Source organism: Venturia canescens, chromosome 1 (genome assembly GCF_019457755.1).
Source record: "Venturia canescens isolate UGA chromosome 1, ASM1945775v1, whole genome shotgun sequence".
NCBI classification, from domain to species: Eukaryota; Metazoa; Arthropoda; class Insecta; order Hymenoptera; family Ichneumonidae; genus Venturia; species Venturia canescens.
The window spans coordinates 34,728,445-34,748,366 of NC_057421.1; the positions used below are offsets into that span (position 1 = coordinate 34,728,445).

Consider the following 19,922-nt stretch of genomic DNA (forward strand, 5'->3'; position numbering starts at 1 on the left):
TATTCGACATACTGAATTCTCCGTCTACGACCAATCAATTAAGCTTGACGGAAGCAGACTATCTGGACTTGTCAGGCCTATTCGGAAATCAGATAAAAGAAATTGAGACGACAACATCCACGTTAGCTCCGGTATCCGAGCGACCACCTCCATTACTCCCAGTACGCACTACACCTCCGCTACCACTAGAGATGGGGGTAGACACTGTAGATCTTACTCAAGCCTGTAAGAGCGAACCTCGCTGTTATGCGAATGAGTCTCCGCGATCCTCGAATCTCAAGGTTAGAGAGTTTTCTACATTTTGTATAACCACAATTGTAATAGCATTGATATTGGACATTCTCCTCGGTTCGGTAACCGCGTTAGTCGGATACGATTGTGGATCTACCCGATTAAATATCACTACGATGTCTTTGTTAGATGTAGAGGAGTGCGATATCCCACCAACCAAGCTCAAGATCCAAGATACCCAGATACAACTACTTCAACTGAAAGAATTCACGCGAACGCAAGTTTTCCAATGTAAAATCGCGATAGAACGAACCGTACAGCGGTGTGGGATGTTCTCACACATCTCAGCAGTAGCCCATGGAGAAATGGAATTCCTGGACGACATAGGGCCCGAAGCCTGCAGGAACATGCACAAAACCAATATTTACAAATATTCAATGAACCTCGTAATAGTAGGCGTCAAATCAAACACGACTACCTATCGGAGCGTGATCTTAGCCGGGGAAGTAACAATGGATGGCAGTTGCCAAGGTACCCAATACTCTGACCCATACGGAACATGGAACGAAGTCATAGTTCAGGGAATAATACGGATCACCCTCGTCGACTATTCAGCAATAGTAAATATAGATGAAAATAAAATAACTTTGAACTCAGGAATTTCATGCGATTTAGCTGCGGGAAGTTGCCTTGATATAAATGGCGAAAATACTTATTGGAGCCCCCTACCACCGATGGACGATTGTAGTTTCAACCATTACGACGTGTTATATAACGGACCATCTAAAAAACTAAGAGACGAAACACAGAAATATGAGGTAATCTACACCGTCAGTACGGCCGAAGCAACGTTCGCTTTAACTCAAAAAGGAATACAAACGAGATGTGGCCACCCACTCCGTCAAACCGAACACCCCAAGCTGTTCATATTAGAAGCCGCAGAAGATTTAAAATTAACAAGACATACCACCATAGAAAACATGGATATTTTTACCTATATAAACACAAAATTTGTGTTTGTAGAAAAGCACATTCGCGACCAAATGAACGTACTCTATCGAAAAGTTTTACAACAAAGCTGCGACTTAGAAAGACAAGTATTAATGAATGCACTCTCAATGGCCACACAGGCACCCGACGAATTTGCTTTTCAATTCATGAAAGGACCAGGATACATGGCAGTAATAGCTGGAGAAGTAATTCATATCATCAAATGCGTTCCTGTTAACGTGGTAGTCAAACGAACCGACGAATGCTACCAAGAATTACCGGTTACCCGAGGCAACCAGACCTTTTTCTTGTCTCCACGAACACATTTATTACGCCAATCAGGTACACAAATAGATTGTAACGTTCTGATACCCACAATGTACCGATTGGAAGATGCATGGTACAAATTTTTACCAGGTCCGGTAGAAGGAATACCCCCACCCAAGATAAAACCTCAAACCAAACCAACATGGCGTTACATTAGCCCTGAATATCTGGCAACAAGCGGAATATACTCTCAGTCTGAGATCAATAGACTCAAAAACTACATTATGTTCCCTGTTGAAAAACCTGCGATACTCAATGTCATTGCACGTAGCCTCTCTGGAGAACCTACCGAACGACAAGGTCTGTCACTCATCCGGCTAATGGACGAAGAATCATTAAAAAAATTGACAAACGACACATGGGACAGGATCTGGAAATCATTCATGACATTTAGCAATGCTAGTGCAGGAATACTCGGAATACTGATAATCTTCAAGTTAATTAAACTTATCGCAGATACCATAATCCACGGATATGCATTACATGATGTATACGGATGGTCTATACATTTACTAGGAGCTTTATGGAGCTCTGTCGCACACCTATTGTTACACCTGAGAACTAAAAATGATGTTCAAAACGAAAAAGCATCAATACCATCAAATGAGCCCGTACCACAACAAAAAAATGTGCCCCTTTATCCCAACTGTCAACTTGAACAAATGCATCTTGATGAAAAGGAACCTAAACCATTATCCGTCGCGTATACTTTAGCCGGACCAAAATAAGTCAATTTAGGCGTACCTCACTCTCTCGTTGCAGACCACAGAAGAATCAACAATAATGGAACAAAGCAGTTGCCGAGTACCATCTGGAGGTGTTACCTCCCAATATTTAAAAGAAAATGAAAAAGAAATCTTGGCATTCCTCAGGGGATTATGGGCAACTCAAAGAATTATAAATGAAAGACCAGAAGGATTTTTTATCGTGCTCCCGTGGTCTCTACCATTACCTAACCCTAACTCAGCCACCAGCTCAGAGGCGATATATGACGTACCTCAAACCCATCCACCAAACATGGATATGACCATCGCAGCAGTCATGAGAACATGGCCTGATACAGTGATACCCGGAGTAATAAGTTGGTCAAGTTCAGAGGAAGAGATCGTACAATTCAACATAACGCAGGGAAGAGCGTCGAACACCAGATTCAATAGAGTGGTTAGAATGTTGGGTAGATATTTATGCTTGTCCACGTGCAAGGAAAGTTCAGAGGAAAACATAGTTTCGATACAAATGCCACCAAGGGAGACGGGAACGCTTAGCCCATCATGGGTACACGAAGCATCAACCCTACCCAGAGCAGTACGAGAAGGATTAGCACCCATAGATACAGAAGCCTAAAACCTCACGATATCACATTAATAACTATGCAAGCACTCGCATTCAAATAAAAGACCCACTACCCATACGATTACGGAAAGTATATCAATTCAAAAGGCATGACCTAAATCATATGTACATTACAGACTAACGGTTACACATGAGCGAACACATTCCAACCTCATCGAGGCCTAACCGTTGGCCAGAGCGAGGATTATCGATACCTAGCCCACTGGACATAATATATAAATGTTGGTGCGTAAGCGGGAAGGTGTGGTTTGATCCAGTCGAGCACACATTTGTTTGTCAACTATGTCACAGCGCACGATACCAGGGTTGCAACCACGTCGAGTTACTCGGGGGACACACGCTGCTATATCCCGAAATCAATTGCACTATGGCCTGCAAGGATTGTTCCGAAATGGTAGTTGCAATAACGGCCGCGGATCGATGTAAAAACTGCATCAAACAATACCTAGAATCATGGTATATACTAGATCGACTCCGTTATGTCTCCGTCCAAGGAGAACCCGAACCCTACGGGTTGTTAGTGGCCTTCGAACCACTTCCACCACCCATGGTGGAAGAAATGTCAACCCCAGAAGTAGAGCTTTGAAGTCTAATCGCGGAATTACACGACAACCCAAAAATCATAGCAGGGGACCAAAACCTGAACAACTAATTTTTCTTAAAAGCAAGCACGAGGTAATTGACGCACCAAAACATCCTTATACGGAACAATGGGTATATCAAAATATCAAGATTGTTACCAAATTCTTAAACGAAGCACTGGGAGGAAAACTTCAGTTGTGCGGAGAAGATTGGTGGAAGGACCTTAGAAAAGTTACCGAGAATGAAACAGCTTCACCAAAACCCAACCTAACCATTGGTACCACCATCACCACGATCACTACTACCACCACTAATATACTATAAAAAAAAAAGGAAAAGAAAAAAAAAGGAAGAAAATAAAATAAAATAAAAAAAAAAATAAAATATATACATATAAAAAAAAAAATATATAAAAAAAAAAAAAAAAAAAATATATATATATATATAATAATAATAATAATAATAAATAATAATAATAATAACCACGTATAAGGCTTTAACTGCACGGTTATGATACACAGAAAAAGAATAAAATAATACACATGACACTAACTGATATATATTTCCTATTATATCTATTACAGAAAAAAATGGAAGCCATGTGTACCGGGAAAAATCATGTAAGCAAGAATAAGAAACTTGTAATAATGATTATATCGAACTTTTTGGCTCGACTTGAACGTGGAAGAACCGAAATACCAAGAATCGAAGTAGAAGAGTTTATCGATACTTTAGCCCTTGCCTTGGATTGCCTAGGAATCCTCGTATATAATCCATTTACTTGCAAAAACAGAGGCACCTCGGCAATGTGTATCATTAACGCATCGCCTGTCATATGTCACACTGAAACTATACACAAAAATCTGAACGCAGATGAAACACGGTTAAACGTATTAGTCAGAGCAGCATACGATTTATTGATTAGATACGAAAGGGAGGAAAGCACTGTATACCGAAAGTTCAAGGGAGTCTACAAGAAAGAGCCATAATAACAATGGAAATTCTATCTATACACATATACAATATATGCCAGGTCTACAATAAGTACAGCCAATGAGCAAGCATGAGGAATATGATCATAAAATACCATATATATATATAATTTTCACAGCCACATGTGGAAGGCGGAAACGAATGTTTGACGTCACAAACTACGACTTGTGAAGATATTTTTCCATGCCCGTTAATGACTTCGGAACCAGATGCAATTGATGAAGACCTCAATAGGGCTTTAGAATGGTTAGATGCCGAAGAATTAAATCTTAAAGAAACTAACCCTACAAAACCGCATAATCAACCACCAACAGAAAGTTCAGTTCAACCTAGTGCAACGGACGCTCCTCCAGAGGAAAAAAATGACGAAGACATGGCACAAAAAGGAAAAGAAGATCTCACTCTCCGAGCCTTGATGACCAGAGAAATTCGTAGACAATGGTACGATGAAATGAAGTACTGGAATCAAGGGGGGGCTCAAACCCGACCATACAAATGCGCAAACTGTTGGAAAAGATATACCCGCAGACGTGATGTTAAGAGACATATCACTTGTCAAATCACAAAGGAACGACTTGAGGGTAAACAGGTGCATGTAAAAGGATCCAGAAAGAAAAGATTGAACCTTATACGAAATTACAAGAATTTAAAAACTGCAATAGACGCTTTATCTGGAGATGCGACGACCAAATAAGACACCGCGCTACGCTGGAAAAAAAAAAAAAAAGGGAACCACGAAAATTATTGCGCTCAATCTACTCATTCCACACCGACGAGTAACAATGCAAATCATCAATGGCGCAACATGTTTACGATTCCACATTTACCATACAGGGACCAACTGAGCGCACAACCAATCCCGCGAGAGATTCTTAACGAATACAGGAAGAAAAAAAATTTGAATCTTGCACAAAAATACAAGGGAAAAACTGCGATATGCGCTTTAATACGACGCCTTAATAACTCGCAACAATATACATAATTAGAAAGAATATATTATCTTCTTTCTCTTCCAAGTTTTTTTTCCTATCTTACATTTGCCACATCGTCATACCACTGAGGCCCAAGTTGAGCCCATAGGTGATCCCAGGACACATCTTCAACCAGCCCCGGAAATGGACTCATGGAAAATAAACGCCGCAGCCCTAGAAGGTCACCAGGCATGTGCTCAAGCGACCAAGCATCAAAATCTTTACTGATAGCATCTTCGCGCCACAGCTTCAACACTGACAGACGACAGATAGCTCGTCGTCTCCATACTTCGTGTAGCCGCTTCATAAAAGGAACGGCCCATACATTTTCAACCGGACCAGCATAATCATCACGAGTTATTCTCTGGAACAACAGAATAGTGGATAAGTTACGCAAAAATAATTAAAAGAATAACATATATATATAATATTTAAGGTTAAAGAAACTATAATACCATATAGATGAAATCCGCATCTTCACAATACGCAATATTGGCATCAGGATTCGCCATAGTCCAGATACGTTTATTTGGCATATTTGTTAGTAATCTAAAAAGGGGAAAATACGTTTAGAAAGGAAAAGAGTACAGAGACAAGGTAGAAATGAGGAGAGACACGAAGTAAGCCTTCGAAGAAAAGGAATCACGAAAATTTAAACGATACTAACATTCGAATAATTATTCATGATACACACCTACATAAATATACTTATTATAAAATATTCATAAGGAAAGTATAAGAGAGAAATCACAAACACTTACCGAAAGGAAGAATTCACCAAATCACACTAAAACACAGTCTGAGAGATCATATGTTTAACCAAGTGCTTATATACTAAACGAAACGAGCCAGATAAATCAAGAAACGGAGAAATTTTTACAAAAACAAAAACAGAGTCAAAAACACATGCGGACATGTGTGGGCATTGCTACGCATATGCCCTATCTTAAGGGGGGAGGTGTTACATCATGATCAGTAACCCCTGACCTAACGAAAAACCTATTAGATACAAAGTAAGAAAAATGTAGTACGCAGAAAAATAAGTCTCCCATTTTGGAAAAAACAAATATCATATCAGCGCATAAAAATTATCAAGGCAAGGCAAAAGTGGCCGCCTAACGTGACTCACCCAGCGCAACACGGATAGACTCACACAACTTCACTGAGAAACGCGCAACACGGATACTCACACAACTTTACTGAGAAACGCGCAACACGGATACTCACACAGCTTCACTGAGAAACGCGCAACACGGATACTCACACAACTTCACTGAGAAACGCGCAACACGGATAGCCTCACACAACTTCACTGAGAGTCACGCGCCAGAAAAGACATAAAACTGTTGTTCAGTTCATGTGCAAGAAGGCCACGAGTACCCCTTCCTTTCATTATCTGCAAATCATTGGCTATGGGAAAATAGGTCACATGCGCGACCCAGGACTTCCAAAGCTCATCCCTCAAGACGCAAAACTCACGTCATGTTTTGCGCCACCAATCAGAAGAAAAGAAGTAGATGGGGGAAACCCTATAAAAACGGGGGGCAAGTGCCCAGAAGGCAGTGAAGCAGCGCAGCAAGGAAGCACAGATAAAAAGAAAGATCCAATTAGTCTTTGTTACCACGCCCGCGAATAAATTAAAGAAAAGGACTTAGTCAGAATTTCTCATCGGCTCTTATCCAAAGTTGAACTTAGAAAATTTTCGAAAAGTAAGCTCACTCAATATCTCAGACTCAACCAAAGCGGAAATTTCAATTAAAATTACAATAAATATAATTATAAATATTGTAACCTATCTCGGAGCGAGCATTTGTAACTGCTCGAAACCTACGACGACGCTTCGACCCGGACCATTGTAAAGCAAATATAAGAGGGAACAACCAGTACCTTCCAATAAAGAGTAACATCGATTAACCCACCAAGGAAAAACCCTGTGAGTACACTTTTATTCCAACAAACCACATCGTCACCCCCCAGAGGGTTCATCACCTGCATGCCATCGGGGTCTAAATCAACCTAACTCGCAAAAAGGAAATATCATTCTTGCTCTCCCATACTCAATCGACGTGGCTCTCGTCCCTGGGTAAAGGACTTGAGTGTCTTGACCCGAAAGAAGAGTCAATACCGTGTTGCATATACCCCCTGCCAATTCAAAATCTTCTACGGGGACGTAACACAATGAAAGGCAACATAATGGTGAGAATGGTAGAGGTCTTTCATGAAACATCATTTATTTTTTAAACACAAATTTATTTCCACTGTTTCGTGTCTTAACCAATGGCACGTCACGATTCATTCCGGTACGCGTGGGAGTGTAAAAACACACATGCACAACAAAAGGAGGCAGAAAGGAACACGCGAAAAAAAACTCCATTCCTACGTAGTTTGTTTCGAGAAATATAAAAAAATGTGTAGGTAGATAACAAAACTATTTTAAAAGAAATCTCGATGTTTTTTTTCACCTCTGGATGACGAGAACACTTTGGGTTAGAGCTGCTATCGTACCTGTAGAATCATATAACGAATCTTTTGACAATCAAACCTACATCAAGTCGTTAACGTGACCCATAAGACATTCCATGCCAGCTGGGATTAGAAACGAGGCACTATCCTTTACCATTTCACTTACGCACATGCAATTACGCAATGAATGTACGATAACTCGATCAATTCGAACCTAGAAAAAAATGTCCACAATAAACAATTATTCGTCAAATTAAAAGACTCTCGGATAATGTAATTAGTAAAAAAGAATGATGATACCAAAATGAGTACATTTCGTGGATTGCTACTGGCTCCCTTCCTAGGAAGAATTCTTTAAACGTCACACATTCATTGGCTCATTTACGTAAAAATGATGACAATCATAAGACGATTTGGTCCAGTAGAAGCAAACTTTTTCAACCAATGAAATAACCAAATTTCAATTTGACCTTGAGTTTCCCATGTACTGTATCAAAAGCAGACGAATTTATACTGCTGGTTCCTCTCGGTTGTATAACACACGACACATCCCTCAACAATGCTCGTACAACAATTGTCGAGTTTTCGTTATTGTTCCCATAGATGCCACATAACGCCCCGCTCTGCGTAGGTTGAATGTATATTTCCTCGTGTGTGGTTGTCCGATCGTACAGAATGAGCCATAGAAGACGTTGCTTCTGTGGTCGTTTTGTGCTCCTTCACTGATCCAAATTCTAGAACTCCGTCATATTAAACTAACTGGACGTAATGTAAACTCGAATTTCAAGAATTTAAAATTTAACGTCTGCTCTCACCTCTGAAACGTGCGAACGAGAAATAGTTCGTTGGAATAAATATTTGATGAAGCAAGCTGTGTGGGATTTTATCGATCGTTTTTTTAAAGAGAGCAATCTTAGTCGATACCATTCGTTTACGTTCGAAAAAGCTTCTAAACATTTTTATTTATTATGCTATAAAACGGTAATTCCATTTCTGCTGCCTTCGCAAAAAAATAGAAAACGTTTTAGCTCTTCTGGCTCTACAGTCCCGAAGTCTCGTTCCATGGAAGTGCGAAATAACAATCGTTGCTACGGCAAAATATGAGTTATGGAACCACTGCATATTCAACGAAGAATAATAAGCACACGGTTCAGTGGAGGAATGCAGGACATCTTAAATACGATATCGCATCTCAAGGCTCCTAAAGCGGTTTCCAATTACGCTTCTCGAGACTTCTGTGTCGATAATACGAAACAATCGTAATTTCATGCGCTTCCGGTCATGAGAGCCGCTTAACGTTGACGCAGCTTTTCGTGTTTGTAAGATGAGAAGGATAAAATTTATTCTACAATCTTTCGCGGGCAATACTTTGTGCTCGTTGGAAAGAACGACGCTGAAGTATCCAACGTTGGAGTCCAATGAAATGAACGAAAAAAACGTTTGTAATTCACCAATTTTTTATTTCACGAATCGTTGGTGTAGCTTGAAAAACTACGAATCGCAAATTTGGCAGTGAACAAAATAGGAGAATTACTGGAATTATTAGAGAATTTTTTTCGATCATTTCGTTGGACTCCAACGTTGGAAACTTCAGCGTCATTGGAAAGAAATGTTCGAGCAAATGCTTTTTCAGTAACTACGCAAATGCAATTTTTGGTTGTTTTACCCATTCGATGGGCGCATAAACATCGCTAAATTCTCTAACAAATTTTCGGTAATTTCACATTTCTACCACCTATTTTCCCACTACGATTTTCTTCATTCATTCACGTATTGCAATGTTATCTTAAATTACCCAAGCCTTAGTAGGCAGCACTCGAGTCTCACGACTGAAGTGCTAAAATGACGCTGAAGTTTGCAACGTTGGAGTCCACCGAAATTATTTAAAAAACCTTTCAATAATTCCAGTAAATTTCCAATTTTGTTCCCTGTCGAATTTGCAATTTGTAGTTTTTCATACTGCGCCGATACTTCGTGAAATAAAAAAATTAGTGAATTACAAATTTTTTTTTTCGTTCATTTCGTTGGACTATACGTTGAAAACTTCAGCGTCATAGTGCTAAATTAGAATACTTTCGAATGTTTTCCCGATTCAGGGAAGAGGGAACAGTTGAATTGTATGATTGAGAAAGCTCAATATCTTCGCAGGTATTGATATTCATGATTGTAGTGACGAATCAACGCGAAGATTATTCTATGCAATGTTCGTGTACAACGAAACGAAGGGAAAAACATTTGTAGTTGCCTGATTTTTTATTTCACAAATCATTAGTGTAGACTGGAAAACTACGAATGCAAATTAGGAAGGGAGAAAAATTCGAGAATTACAAATTTGTTTTTCTTTCATTTAATTGGACTCGAAATTTCAGTGCTTCAGTGCCATTTACTCGGTTGCAAACTTCAGTGGCATACTTCTCGTGAATATAGCAAAATTGGTGGTGCTGAAGTTTGCAACGTTCGAGTCCAACGAAATGGAAGAAAAAATCATTCGTAATTCTTCAAACTTTCATTTCACAAATCATTTGTGCAGGTTGAAAAACTACGAGTTGTTAATTAGGCAGGAAACAAAATTGAAGAATTAAAAGTTGGTTTTTGTATTGTTTTCAATAAAAACGTTGCAAACTTCAGTGCCATCAAAATAGTATTCACAATAAAAATATCACCACCGAAGTAGGCATCTCATGTGAAGATATTTAAAAAATAGCTCCCACGAGTGTTCTCTCTCTCGTGATAAAAGTGTCTACGAATACACACAAAGATATTTTCCTCGAGACAAAACAAACAATCGGTCTACATGGCAATTTGCTTTTGATTCACTGTCCTCCAATCACTGTAAAAGTATCGTTGACCTATTTGAACCGAGTTTAGTTTGATACTCGGAAAGTACTATTAGAGAAGAGCCCGGAAATACACTCGGTAGCCAGGGACAAACAAAAGGATTTGACCCTCGCCACTCCCCATTTTGAACTTCGTCACCTACGCCCCTTCGTTTGCTGGAAGTAATTATAGACATTTCTACTGTATTTTCGTCTCGTGTGACCCGGAACTTTTCTAGAGGCAACTTAGTGTCTAAAAAAAACTGTGCGAAACGAGGATAGACACGAATTTACCTCAAGTAGTTCGCTTGTCTCTGATGTTCCAGCGTATCGTGATCTCTTTTTTTAGTAATTTTGAGCAAGTTACGTGTGCGAATGCACAGAGACTATTTCTTTCTTCGGCGACTTTACTTTTTTCATCAAGAACGCGATCGATCCCTGGCAACGTGCTGGGCGTTGGCGTCTCAGTTCTGCCATCCCGTCGTCGTTTTTTTCTCATTCTTCGCCCTATTTATTTTCATTATTCCGATTTTTTTGTCCTCTTCCGTAGAAAAGAGAAAAATAGAAGTCTCCGAACTGAATTAGCTTTGTTTAAAAACTGGACGAGTTACACGCCTTGGAGAGTATGCAAACAAGTTTTGTCTGGGAGGAAAAAGTTCGTGTTGAATATTTTACGTGTGTTTGATGAAAGTAAACTGTAAACAAAGTAGAGAAACGTGCTCTGAAACTTCACCCTTCCGTGAGTCCTTCCTAGAAGGGTCAAAATGAAAAAAAAAAAAAAAAAAAACATTCCGCGTCTATAACGAAAGATGAGCGATATAAACCACGATTTTTCGACTGGAGAAACATTCGAAAAAATTTTGAAACAAAAACGACAATTCGTCGAAGATTACTAATCGGAATGGATCAATTTGAAAAAAAAATCAACGTCATTCTCCCGCTTGTTATTGTATTTCGTATTCAGGTGGTTTTCAATCAGGATATCGGAGTCCGATACACGATTTTACGACTGAAAAATAGAGATTTCCACTAGCTCGAACTATCGTGGCGTGAAAAAGAGTAAATTGTACCGTTTGTTGAATGGGATGGTTACGTGCTACCGATCCGCATCCTAAAGTTGGTGAACAATGCAGCGTCAGTCGAACAACGCTCACTCCAACTGATCGATATGCTCCAGTTTCATCAGTCGCGCTACCTCGTACTACCCCTTCACAATTTCGACTGTGGATGCTGCACAGACACGAATCGCCACTCGGTCTCCTCGTTGACCCAGATGCCGTGGAATCAGGACGATGCTTCTCATTCATGGTGGCAATCATCCTATGCACTTTCCAGTCGAAAAATTCTGCAGGAAACTGTGATTCTCAATCAGCTAATTTTCTCTTTTATTTCGAAAACTTCACTCCCACTCGCATATGCAAACTCTGCCTTCAGATGCCAGGGATTATTCATGATAATCGGGTATACTTTAATGACAGAATTCGGAAAACTTAATAGATTGTACTCCAGCGACATTTATTTGACTATCATCCGTCTTCGAAGTTACCGTTAATCTTTAAAGGTTGCAACGAACTTTTCTTTATCGAAAGTTTTCATTTTATATTGACCTACATCTGTTGGGAATTGTAGAATCATAACAAACTCTTCATAAAATTTCGAGTCGGACGAGGAAGAGTGTCTGAGCTCGTCGTACAATCAGATCAATATTGAGGAAGTTGGATCTTGATGAGAATATGCCAAGCCTCGTAGCTCTGTAGCCACAAGAGGATTCCCTTGTATTATTCGTCCGGAAAACTTTGATAGCTCTTGTGTAAAGTTGGGATGTTAGATCAGAAAGTTCTTTCAACTCGAGGTTTCCATTGGACATAAAAGAAGTCGTAATGCGATTAGTGACCTGTGAATGAATGGTTTCAATGGTCGCTTCAAGCATAAGCATAAATTCATTCCCATCGACAAAAGTCCAAACGAGAGTCCTAAACTTTGATTAAACGAATCCAATGCGAATCTAATTAACAATGCGAATCGAATTAAAGGAATCTATGGTAATATGTGACCGAGGAAACGATTGTGGACAATAAGATTTAATGTTAGTGCATTAAAAGCAGCAGAAATGAATTTGATAGAAATTCTTTTAGATGCAGTCCCCTAAAATTGCGAAGATCCAGCAGTGAACCGTTGCAGCCAATGATAATTCGAAAATTCGAAGAAATCACTCCCACTTAAAAAAATCCACTTATCAAATTTCAGACCATTCTGCATCAAGTGACACGCATCTCAATAGTGTTAAAAAGATATTATTTTGGGTAAAAAAAACGAAAAAATATCAAACGAGTAATCGAGCAAGAGACACAAATCCGGAGTGGGTTTTCCCGTTTCGCTAAATAACTGGACGAGCACAAAAATACGTATTGTGCGATTGAAATACAAAGACTCGAGTCTCTGATTGATCAGCTGGCTTGAACCAAGATGCACGGGATAACTCATCTCCTGTCGCATCATGGCTCAAGTTCGCACAATCACGAGGCCAAAGGGCACCCTTCCGAGGGGAATCACAAGAACAAAAATTACAACGCGGACGTTAGGCTGATTGCTGAATTAGCGGGTTTGCAAAAAACGAGCAGAGAGGGGAAATTGTACCTCAACGATCGTCAGGCATCGCGTGGATCGGTTAGTTCGACGTATTCGTACGGATCTTCATACAGTTCGAGTCACGGCTCTTCTTCATCGAATAATGGATCGGGAAATCCACTCCACAGCTCTACCAATCAATCGGTCTATCATACCATTCATGGAAGCGGAGGTCACTCATCAGGACATTACCATCACCCACTTCAGTCTCTTCATCAAGTTACGAATTTTCATCATTACTCTAATCACCAGCATCATCATCATCATTATCAACACCAACAGCATCAACAACAGCACCTACATCCTCACAGAATCCTTCAACACTCGAATCCTGGCTCCATCAGTGGAGCTGCAACTCCTACGTCGACCAGCCCAACCAGCGAACCGGATAAGCAGCATCATCATCATCACAGCATCCACGAAATGATAAGATACTTCGGTAGGAGATTAGGACACATCAGACGACAGAGCGAATGTCAGGAAACGCCGAGAGAAAAGGAGGAGGAATTTCGTAACAGAAGCCAGAGCTTGGATGGAGCCTCGAAACCCCCAATCCTCGAACCCGACTGCGAGACCACATACAGAATCTACGAAAGCATCCTTCGTCAAGGTAACACACGCGGGACTTTCTTTTCGTTTTATACACCACTCTTATCTTATTTTTATAATAATCATTTCAACCTTGAACTCGTGAAAAGTTCCTGATCCTCGTGAATGGTCCTTCAAGCTTGACGCACGTCAGTCGCGAACTTTTCACTGATCTATCAATGAATATCGGAATTAACGGAAAACGAATTCACATTGATCTACTTCTCACTCTTCCCACTACTTCAACGCACACTCGGCAGAGCTTGATGCAATAATCCTCTTAACTTTCGTTTTCATTAATGCTCGTTTGGATTAATTTAGCACATTTATTTGAACTAGTCGACGGCTTCAGCCCGTCATCAATTGTCCTAAATTGTTTAACCTTGTACATATTTCACTAATTTTTCCAGTACCGCCTGTGGAGCAAACGATCTATTGAAATGTAAATCAGGACTGTGCTTCGAATTGACGATTTTTTTCGAGATATTTAAGATTTTAGTAATTGTAACGATGCTGGTAAGGCAGGCATGAATATAAATTTGTAAGCAAAAATTCTAGCCACGAAATTTTGGGTAATGAATATTGCGAAGTATTTATAGTTACGAATGTTGTTTCGCAATATTGAAGATTTTGTGTCTCAAGCGTTCGTCCTCGGTCGAATAAAATTTCATTTTCATCCTCGGAAAGATGATTTCGTGGCCAACCGACTCGACAATAAATACATTCAGAAAGTATTCACAATACACGCTGCAACATAAATTTTCTGGCGGATATCCGCGATCATGTTGCTTCAATAATACTGTTTAATTCCTAACAAAAGTTAGTTTCGTCTCAACAGACTCGTCCTCGAACTACAGAGACTTATCTTTTTAAAATGTCTATCCTCGTTTGCTCAGAATCGTGTATCAGGGCACGTAAGTGGATAAAAGTTATAACGATTCTGCAATCAGTCCGCCGGCACGTGGTTTTCACCTACTTTACTGCTCAGTGCGATTCTCGACGTTGGCAAATGTGTTTGCCCCTGTTGACGTTACGTTTCCTCCGCTATAACTTGCCGGCGGCTTGAATTACGCAATCGTCACTAACCACGTTTGCCAAAAGTCAACTCGCTACTCGGACCGCTTATTTTCTATACAAATTTTCAATCCATGATTTTATTGTTTTTGTTGAAATATTTGAAATTTTGTTTATTCAATATTAGAATATCCTTCGTGTGATCGAATTCATCGACTTACTAGCTCCTAAAAATATTTATCAATCTTTCGTTATGAAACTCGAGCGAATCCCGGTTCATTGTTAAGCAACGACAACGCACAATTTCGTTGTTCGTTCATCCTATCATTGCCTCCGTGCCTGAAGGATCTTCATTTATTAGAAAAATGTGGAACAATATTAGCAGCGTAAGCTATGCATAAGTTCTTAATTGTTACAATAAAAGAAAAAACTTGTAAAACTCTGAAATAATTTATCATTTTCCATCGCCGATATCGAGGAACTCTCACGAGAAACTCCGAAACGAAAGACACCGATCAAATCATAGCATTAAATTTTCGTCATTTTATTACTTTGTTTTGGTAAATATTGAAACAAGAATAGTGCCCGGAAAATTTTGGTCGAACTACGCGATATCGTCACGAAGTGCCAAATGATCTCGAGTTCTCGTATACCGATAATCTATTTTAATCCTGGCGCACTCGAGCAACCGCGCTTCAGTCTCGTCATTATTAATGCAGATTTGTACAGGAGGCCAGTGGTCTCTGATGAACCACGATGCCACTTCTCTACTCGAAACACTTTACACTCACCTTGGCCTGAGTCTGCTTACCAGCCTTCGTGTATATCACGAGATTCGCTGTATTCTACTTATTCACTAGTTCATTTTCAATAGCTCACTGATTCGAGGTGATCCCATTGATTGGCAACGCACAACTTTGGTGCGGTGTTGTTCGGTCTAATTCTTCAGTATTCTCATTCGCACAGGATGGTGAAAAATTATAAGTGCCGAAAAAATATCTCTTGCATCAGGAGTCGTGAAGGATTTCGGATAGTTTTATAGTGTTTCATAGTTTTTGGTCCTCATCTTCAAACAGTGCCCAACTATTTAAAAAAAAGTACATGATAATGATTCACCAAAGCTTATGCTTCATTTATATGAGCGAAGAATTGTTCATCCAGTTTATCGAATCAGTTGAGCCACGTTCATGTAATCTCTTTTTCAAATGCAATCTTTTATTTATAGAGAGATGCCTGTGAGTACTCCATAAAATGTGCAGCCTCTACGAACGTTTTTATGATGAAATTTTGCAGTCGACATTGAGTAAATTATTTTTCAATTTTCGCTAGTCCAATTATCGGACATCGAGACCGAGCTTACTCGCTTCGTGACAGTCTCCTGATCACGTCAGGTCTATAAATTCGTAGTTGCATCAGTTCTTGAAATAGATTTTTGGGCAATTCTCGAGATTTTCTATCAAGTTCTAAATTTTATACAAAGTAGTGGAATTACTATTCCCACGAATCCATCCGCAGGTACGATTATCTGGTCAGGCCAAGTGGTAAAATTTCGTCAATGGTCTTAGGGAAGTCAACTTCGAAACAATAAATATTTGATTAAATTCATTACGAGACTGACAGTGCCACATTCTTATTCAGATGAGAGAAACGTTTTTCCAATAATGAAAATTTTGACATTATTTCTCGATTACCGAATGGACATTAATGCAAAACAAATTTATAACAAAACAAAAAAGGTTATCTCAGACTTAATGAACAAGCTCGCTAGAAATTCTTGAAGTATCTGAAAGACAATATTCGTGAATAGAAAACACAACGATAAATTCCGACGGTGGCATCTCCTTACAAATGCGAGTAAATGCTTACGGAAGTGTATTTCAATACCTACCGATTTCGCGTTTCATGTTACGAGAATTTCTGGCGCATAAGGCTCTAGTAAATATTTATGCTTTTGAGGAGCTCGTGAAAATGGTGAATTCCAAGTATTTTCGCTGCATTTTTAAGAGAAACTTAATATTTAAATGGAATTGAGAGTTTTAAGACTCTGCAAATATGTGTTTGCGAATAAAAACTTTTCGGAACGAAAATGTTGTTTGACTGCAAATAAGAAACAAAAATGAACGGGATTATATGGAAATTCGTAGGTTTTTCCAGTCGCAATGGCCTAAAAATTTGCTTCACAAGATCACAGATCTTCAGTGGAGGTCCTTATAACAAAATGAAACGCGCTGAATCCCAGTTTACCGATAAATTCTAGATGATCGAACAATTATAATGGATCGTAAAAAAATGGAATGCAAATTGATTCTTTACCGAATGTTATGAATAAATGACGCAGGACTTTCGGTGAATTGTCAACTGTATACTCATAGAAAAGTTTTCAATCAGATTATCCGTTTATTGTATTCGTGACAGGAGAACGATAAACGAATGAAAAAATATCAGCGAGTGCTTCGTTCAAGGTTATGGACACGTCGAACGAAAACAACGAACTATTCATGCGAATGGCTAATTAAGCGCAAAGTGTACGTGATCACAATTCTATGATCCACTGGACAACGAAAAAGTACGCTCGACGCCAACCAATCTCGTTGAATAAACAAACATGTGTGAAATGTATTTAGGAAAGCATAAACTACAAATTCATTTTGTATGACACGGACGCGCGACAGTAAATATATTAATTAAATATTGCAGGAGCACTGAGAAGAGGTTCGTTGGACCCAGGAACGAGAAGACTGTCTCTTGGGACACCGGCGATACCGCACAGGGCATCGGATGCGTGTCTCGATCCAGTGCATGCTGCCATATTATTCAGGGACGCTCGAGGGGTAAGTTTCGGATTTCACTTCATTCAATTTTCATTCCATTCTTAGAAATTTTTCGTTTCCTTTGATCCTTTTCAATATTTACTCAGTCCTTTCAAAATGATAAATTAATTAGAGTGTCAAAAAAATGAGTTTTTTCACATTACGTATTTGCAATTAAAATGATTCAATCACTAGTTTTTAATGATCGATTCGTTTTGACACTCGCTTTTTGGAAGTGTTGTTCACATTCTTATAGTTGCAACATTATTTTGAACTATAATTTATACTTGAAGCAATGTATAATTAATTTATGCGATACACTTTCTGTAAACTATTCATTTATTTAATTATGAATGACGCTTATTTAATGCTTTCGAAAACTAGGAATACATACAAGAAAAGTTTTTCGTACCAACAATTGAAATAAAGAAAATCAACTATTTGATCAGGCAGAAATTTAGTTGGTTAGTTAAGAAATAAGCAAATCCGTTTAACTAAATTACACATCAAATTTACTGAACTTTCTTTCGAGGTAGACATTTGTATAAAGAATTGATTTGGTTCTCCATCGATAAGATTGAGTTAAGCTACACGAAGAAAAGATTTGACTATTAAAACTATTTGTTATTTTCCAAAAATCATGTTGGCTAATATAATAATACATTTAAACAAATTTTGGGTTATATTGAACTGACCAGTATGATCGATTTACAAAATATTTATCATTCTCAACAAAACCGTTTAGATACTTCACTACTCGATATTCAGATATATGTATCATAAAAGTGTATGTGAATTAAGTAGAAACAAACAAATGTTTCGAGTTCTTTGAAGAAAATATTTGGTTTCACTCCTTTAGTTAATTCACATAAATTTTTTCGATTAGAAAGTGTTGAATCAAAAAAGTGTGCAAAATGCATGTTCAAATTGTAAGTCTATGAAATACAAGATCGTAATCCACGAAAATTATATCGGAGGTATATTTCGTTTTCGATTATTGATAATCTCAGACTGCAGGGAGTAAAAAGTTGATAGAAACAAGCGAAAATAAAAAGAAAAAAAAACGCTGGGCTTGCCCCCGTCAATAATATCGACGCCTGTAATCGCATCGGTTCCGAGACAAATTGAAGGGTTCAAGCTCTGATTAGGACGTAGTGGGGGAGTGGGTACAATATTTATTTATAGTTCTCGAATCAACTCTATTGAAAGGCTTACGAACGTGTTATTCGGTTGCAAAATTTCGCTATTAATTTACCGACCAATTTTATTACCCTGGTAAAACAGGCTTCCAAATTCGTACAGAAATTCATTTTATCGTCTGCCTGTAAGGCGAACAGTTGAAATTATCATCGGTATAAATAGCGGATTCGGTTGAATCCAACTACGATTCAAATAGAACTCGATTTTATCGGTTGCAGCTATCAAGAAAAATAAGAGAATTCTATGCGAGCAGATTTCTTTCCGTTCTTGCGTTGCGCCCAATAATTCGGTTGGTAAAACAGTCGGTAGGAATTTCAGTAATGATAATAAACTTTTCTGAAACTCGAATGTTTCTCACGTCCCACCTCAACATTTCAGAAAAATCTTCTTGATGGGCATGAAAACGTACTTGGATTCGAAATATTATTAATCATTTCAGAACGTTTTTCAACGAATTTTTTTTGCAATCTATTGAGAATAAAATTCAAAGGAAACACCAAAAGTAAAAAATCGATACGTTCGGGAAAATTGACGGATCCATTCCGAGGGATGGAACGCACAATGTTCGTATAGTCTCGGAGATGATGCAATAATGGTTCCGGTTTTACACTCGTTTGTGAAGTTCCGGAATTCCATCCCAATGAATATTTGGCGAAGTAAATTTGAGAAAAAACCAAATTCAAAACTACCATTAAAATAAAGCTTAAAGTGCATAAATGAAAAAAACGTTAGAAAAATCTTTTTTTCTATTTCATTGAAAACATGAATGAGTCGATACGTTAATCAACTTTAATATCAGACCAAGTCGTGCAAAATTTGTATTTCGTAAGAATGAACAATTCATGAAAAGTCCTTTAGTCCTGAATGGAGCGCAGGTCGGGAACTCCCCGGTACTTTCGGATATTTCATCGGTACGTGACTATAAAACGAGCGCATGGCGCTGGGCAACATTCACG

General features: G+C 38.7%; 2 protein-coding genes across 4 annotated transcripts in view; one reads left to right on the top strand and one right to left on the bottom strand.

Moving 5' to 3' along the window:
- The window catches only part of SNF4Agamma (SNF4/AMP-activated protein kinase gamma subunit), a 134,364-nt gene that overhangs the window by 90,223 nt on the left and 24,219 nt on the right, over nucleotides 1-19,922 (top strand). For all 3 annotated transcript variants that reach the window (XM_043432247.1, XM_043432232.1, XM_043432240.1), the window contains one exon: nucleotides 17,654-17,787. In XM_043432247.1, coding sequence (XP_043288182.1) covers nucleotides 17,654-17,787 — 134 coding nt within the window. The remainder of the gene's footprint in view (nucleotides 1-17,653; nucleotides 17,788-19,922) is intronic.
- LOC122418184 (uncharacterized) lies at nucleotides 5,393-6,006 on the bottom strand. Its single transcript, XM_043432258.1, has 2 exons — nucleotides 5,903-6,006; nucleotides 5,393-5,811 (listed from the first exon to the last, which is right to left on the bottom strand). Exons 1-2 carry the CDS (start codon nucleotides 5,981-5,983, stop codon nucleotides 5,503-5,505), a joined length of 390 nt encoding a protein of 129 aa, XP_043288193.1. The 5' UTR covers nucleotides 5,984-6,006; the 3' UTR covers nucleotides 5,393-5,502.

What these genes read in the sequence shown, in the direction of transcription:
- LOC122418184 (XM_043432258.1), bottom strand. Translation starts at nt 5,983, where the DNA reads ATGCCAAATAAACGTATCTGGACTATGGCGAATCCTGATGCCAATATT. An exon ending in ATGCGGATTTCATCTATATG is followed by an intron (nt 5,812 to 5,902) that starts GTATTATAGTTT and finishes CTGTTGTTCCAG; the next exon opens with AGAATAACTCGTGATGATTA.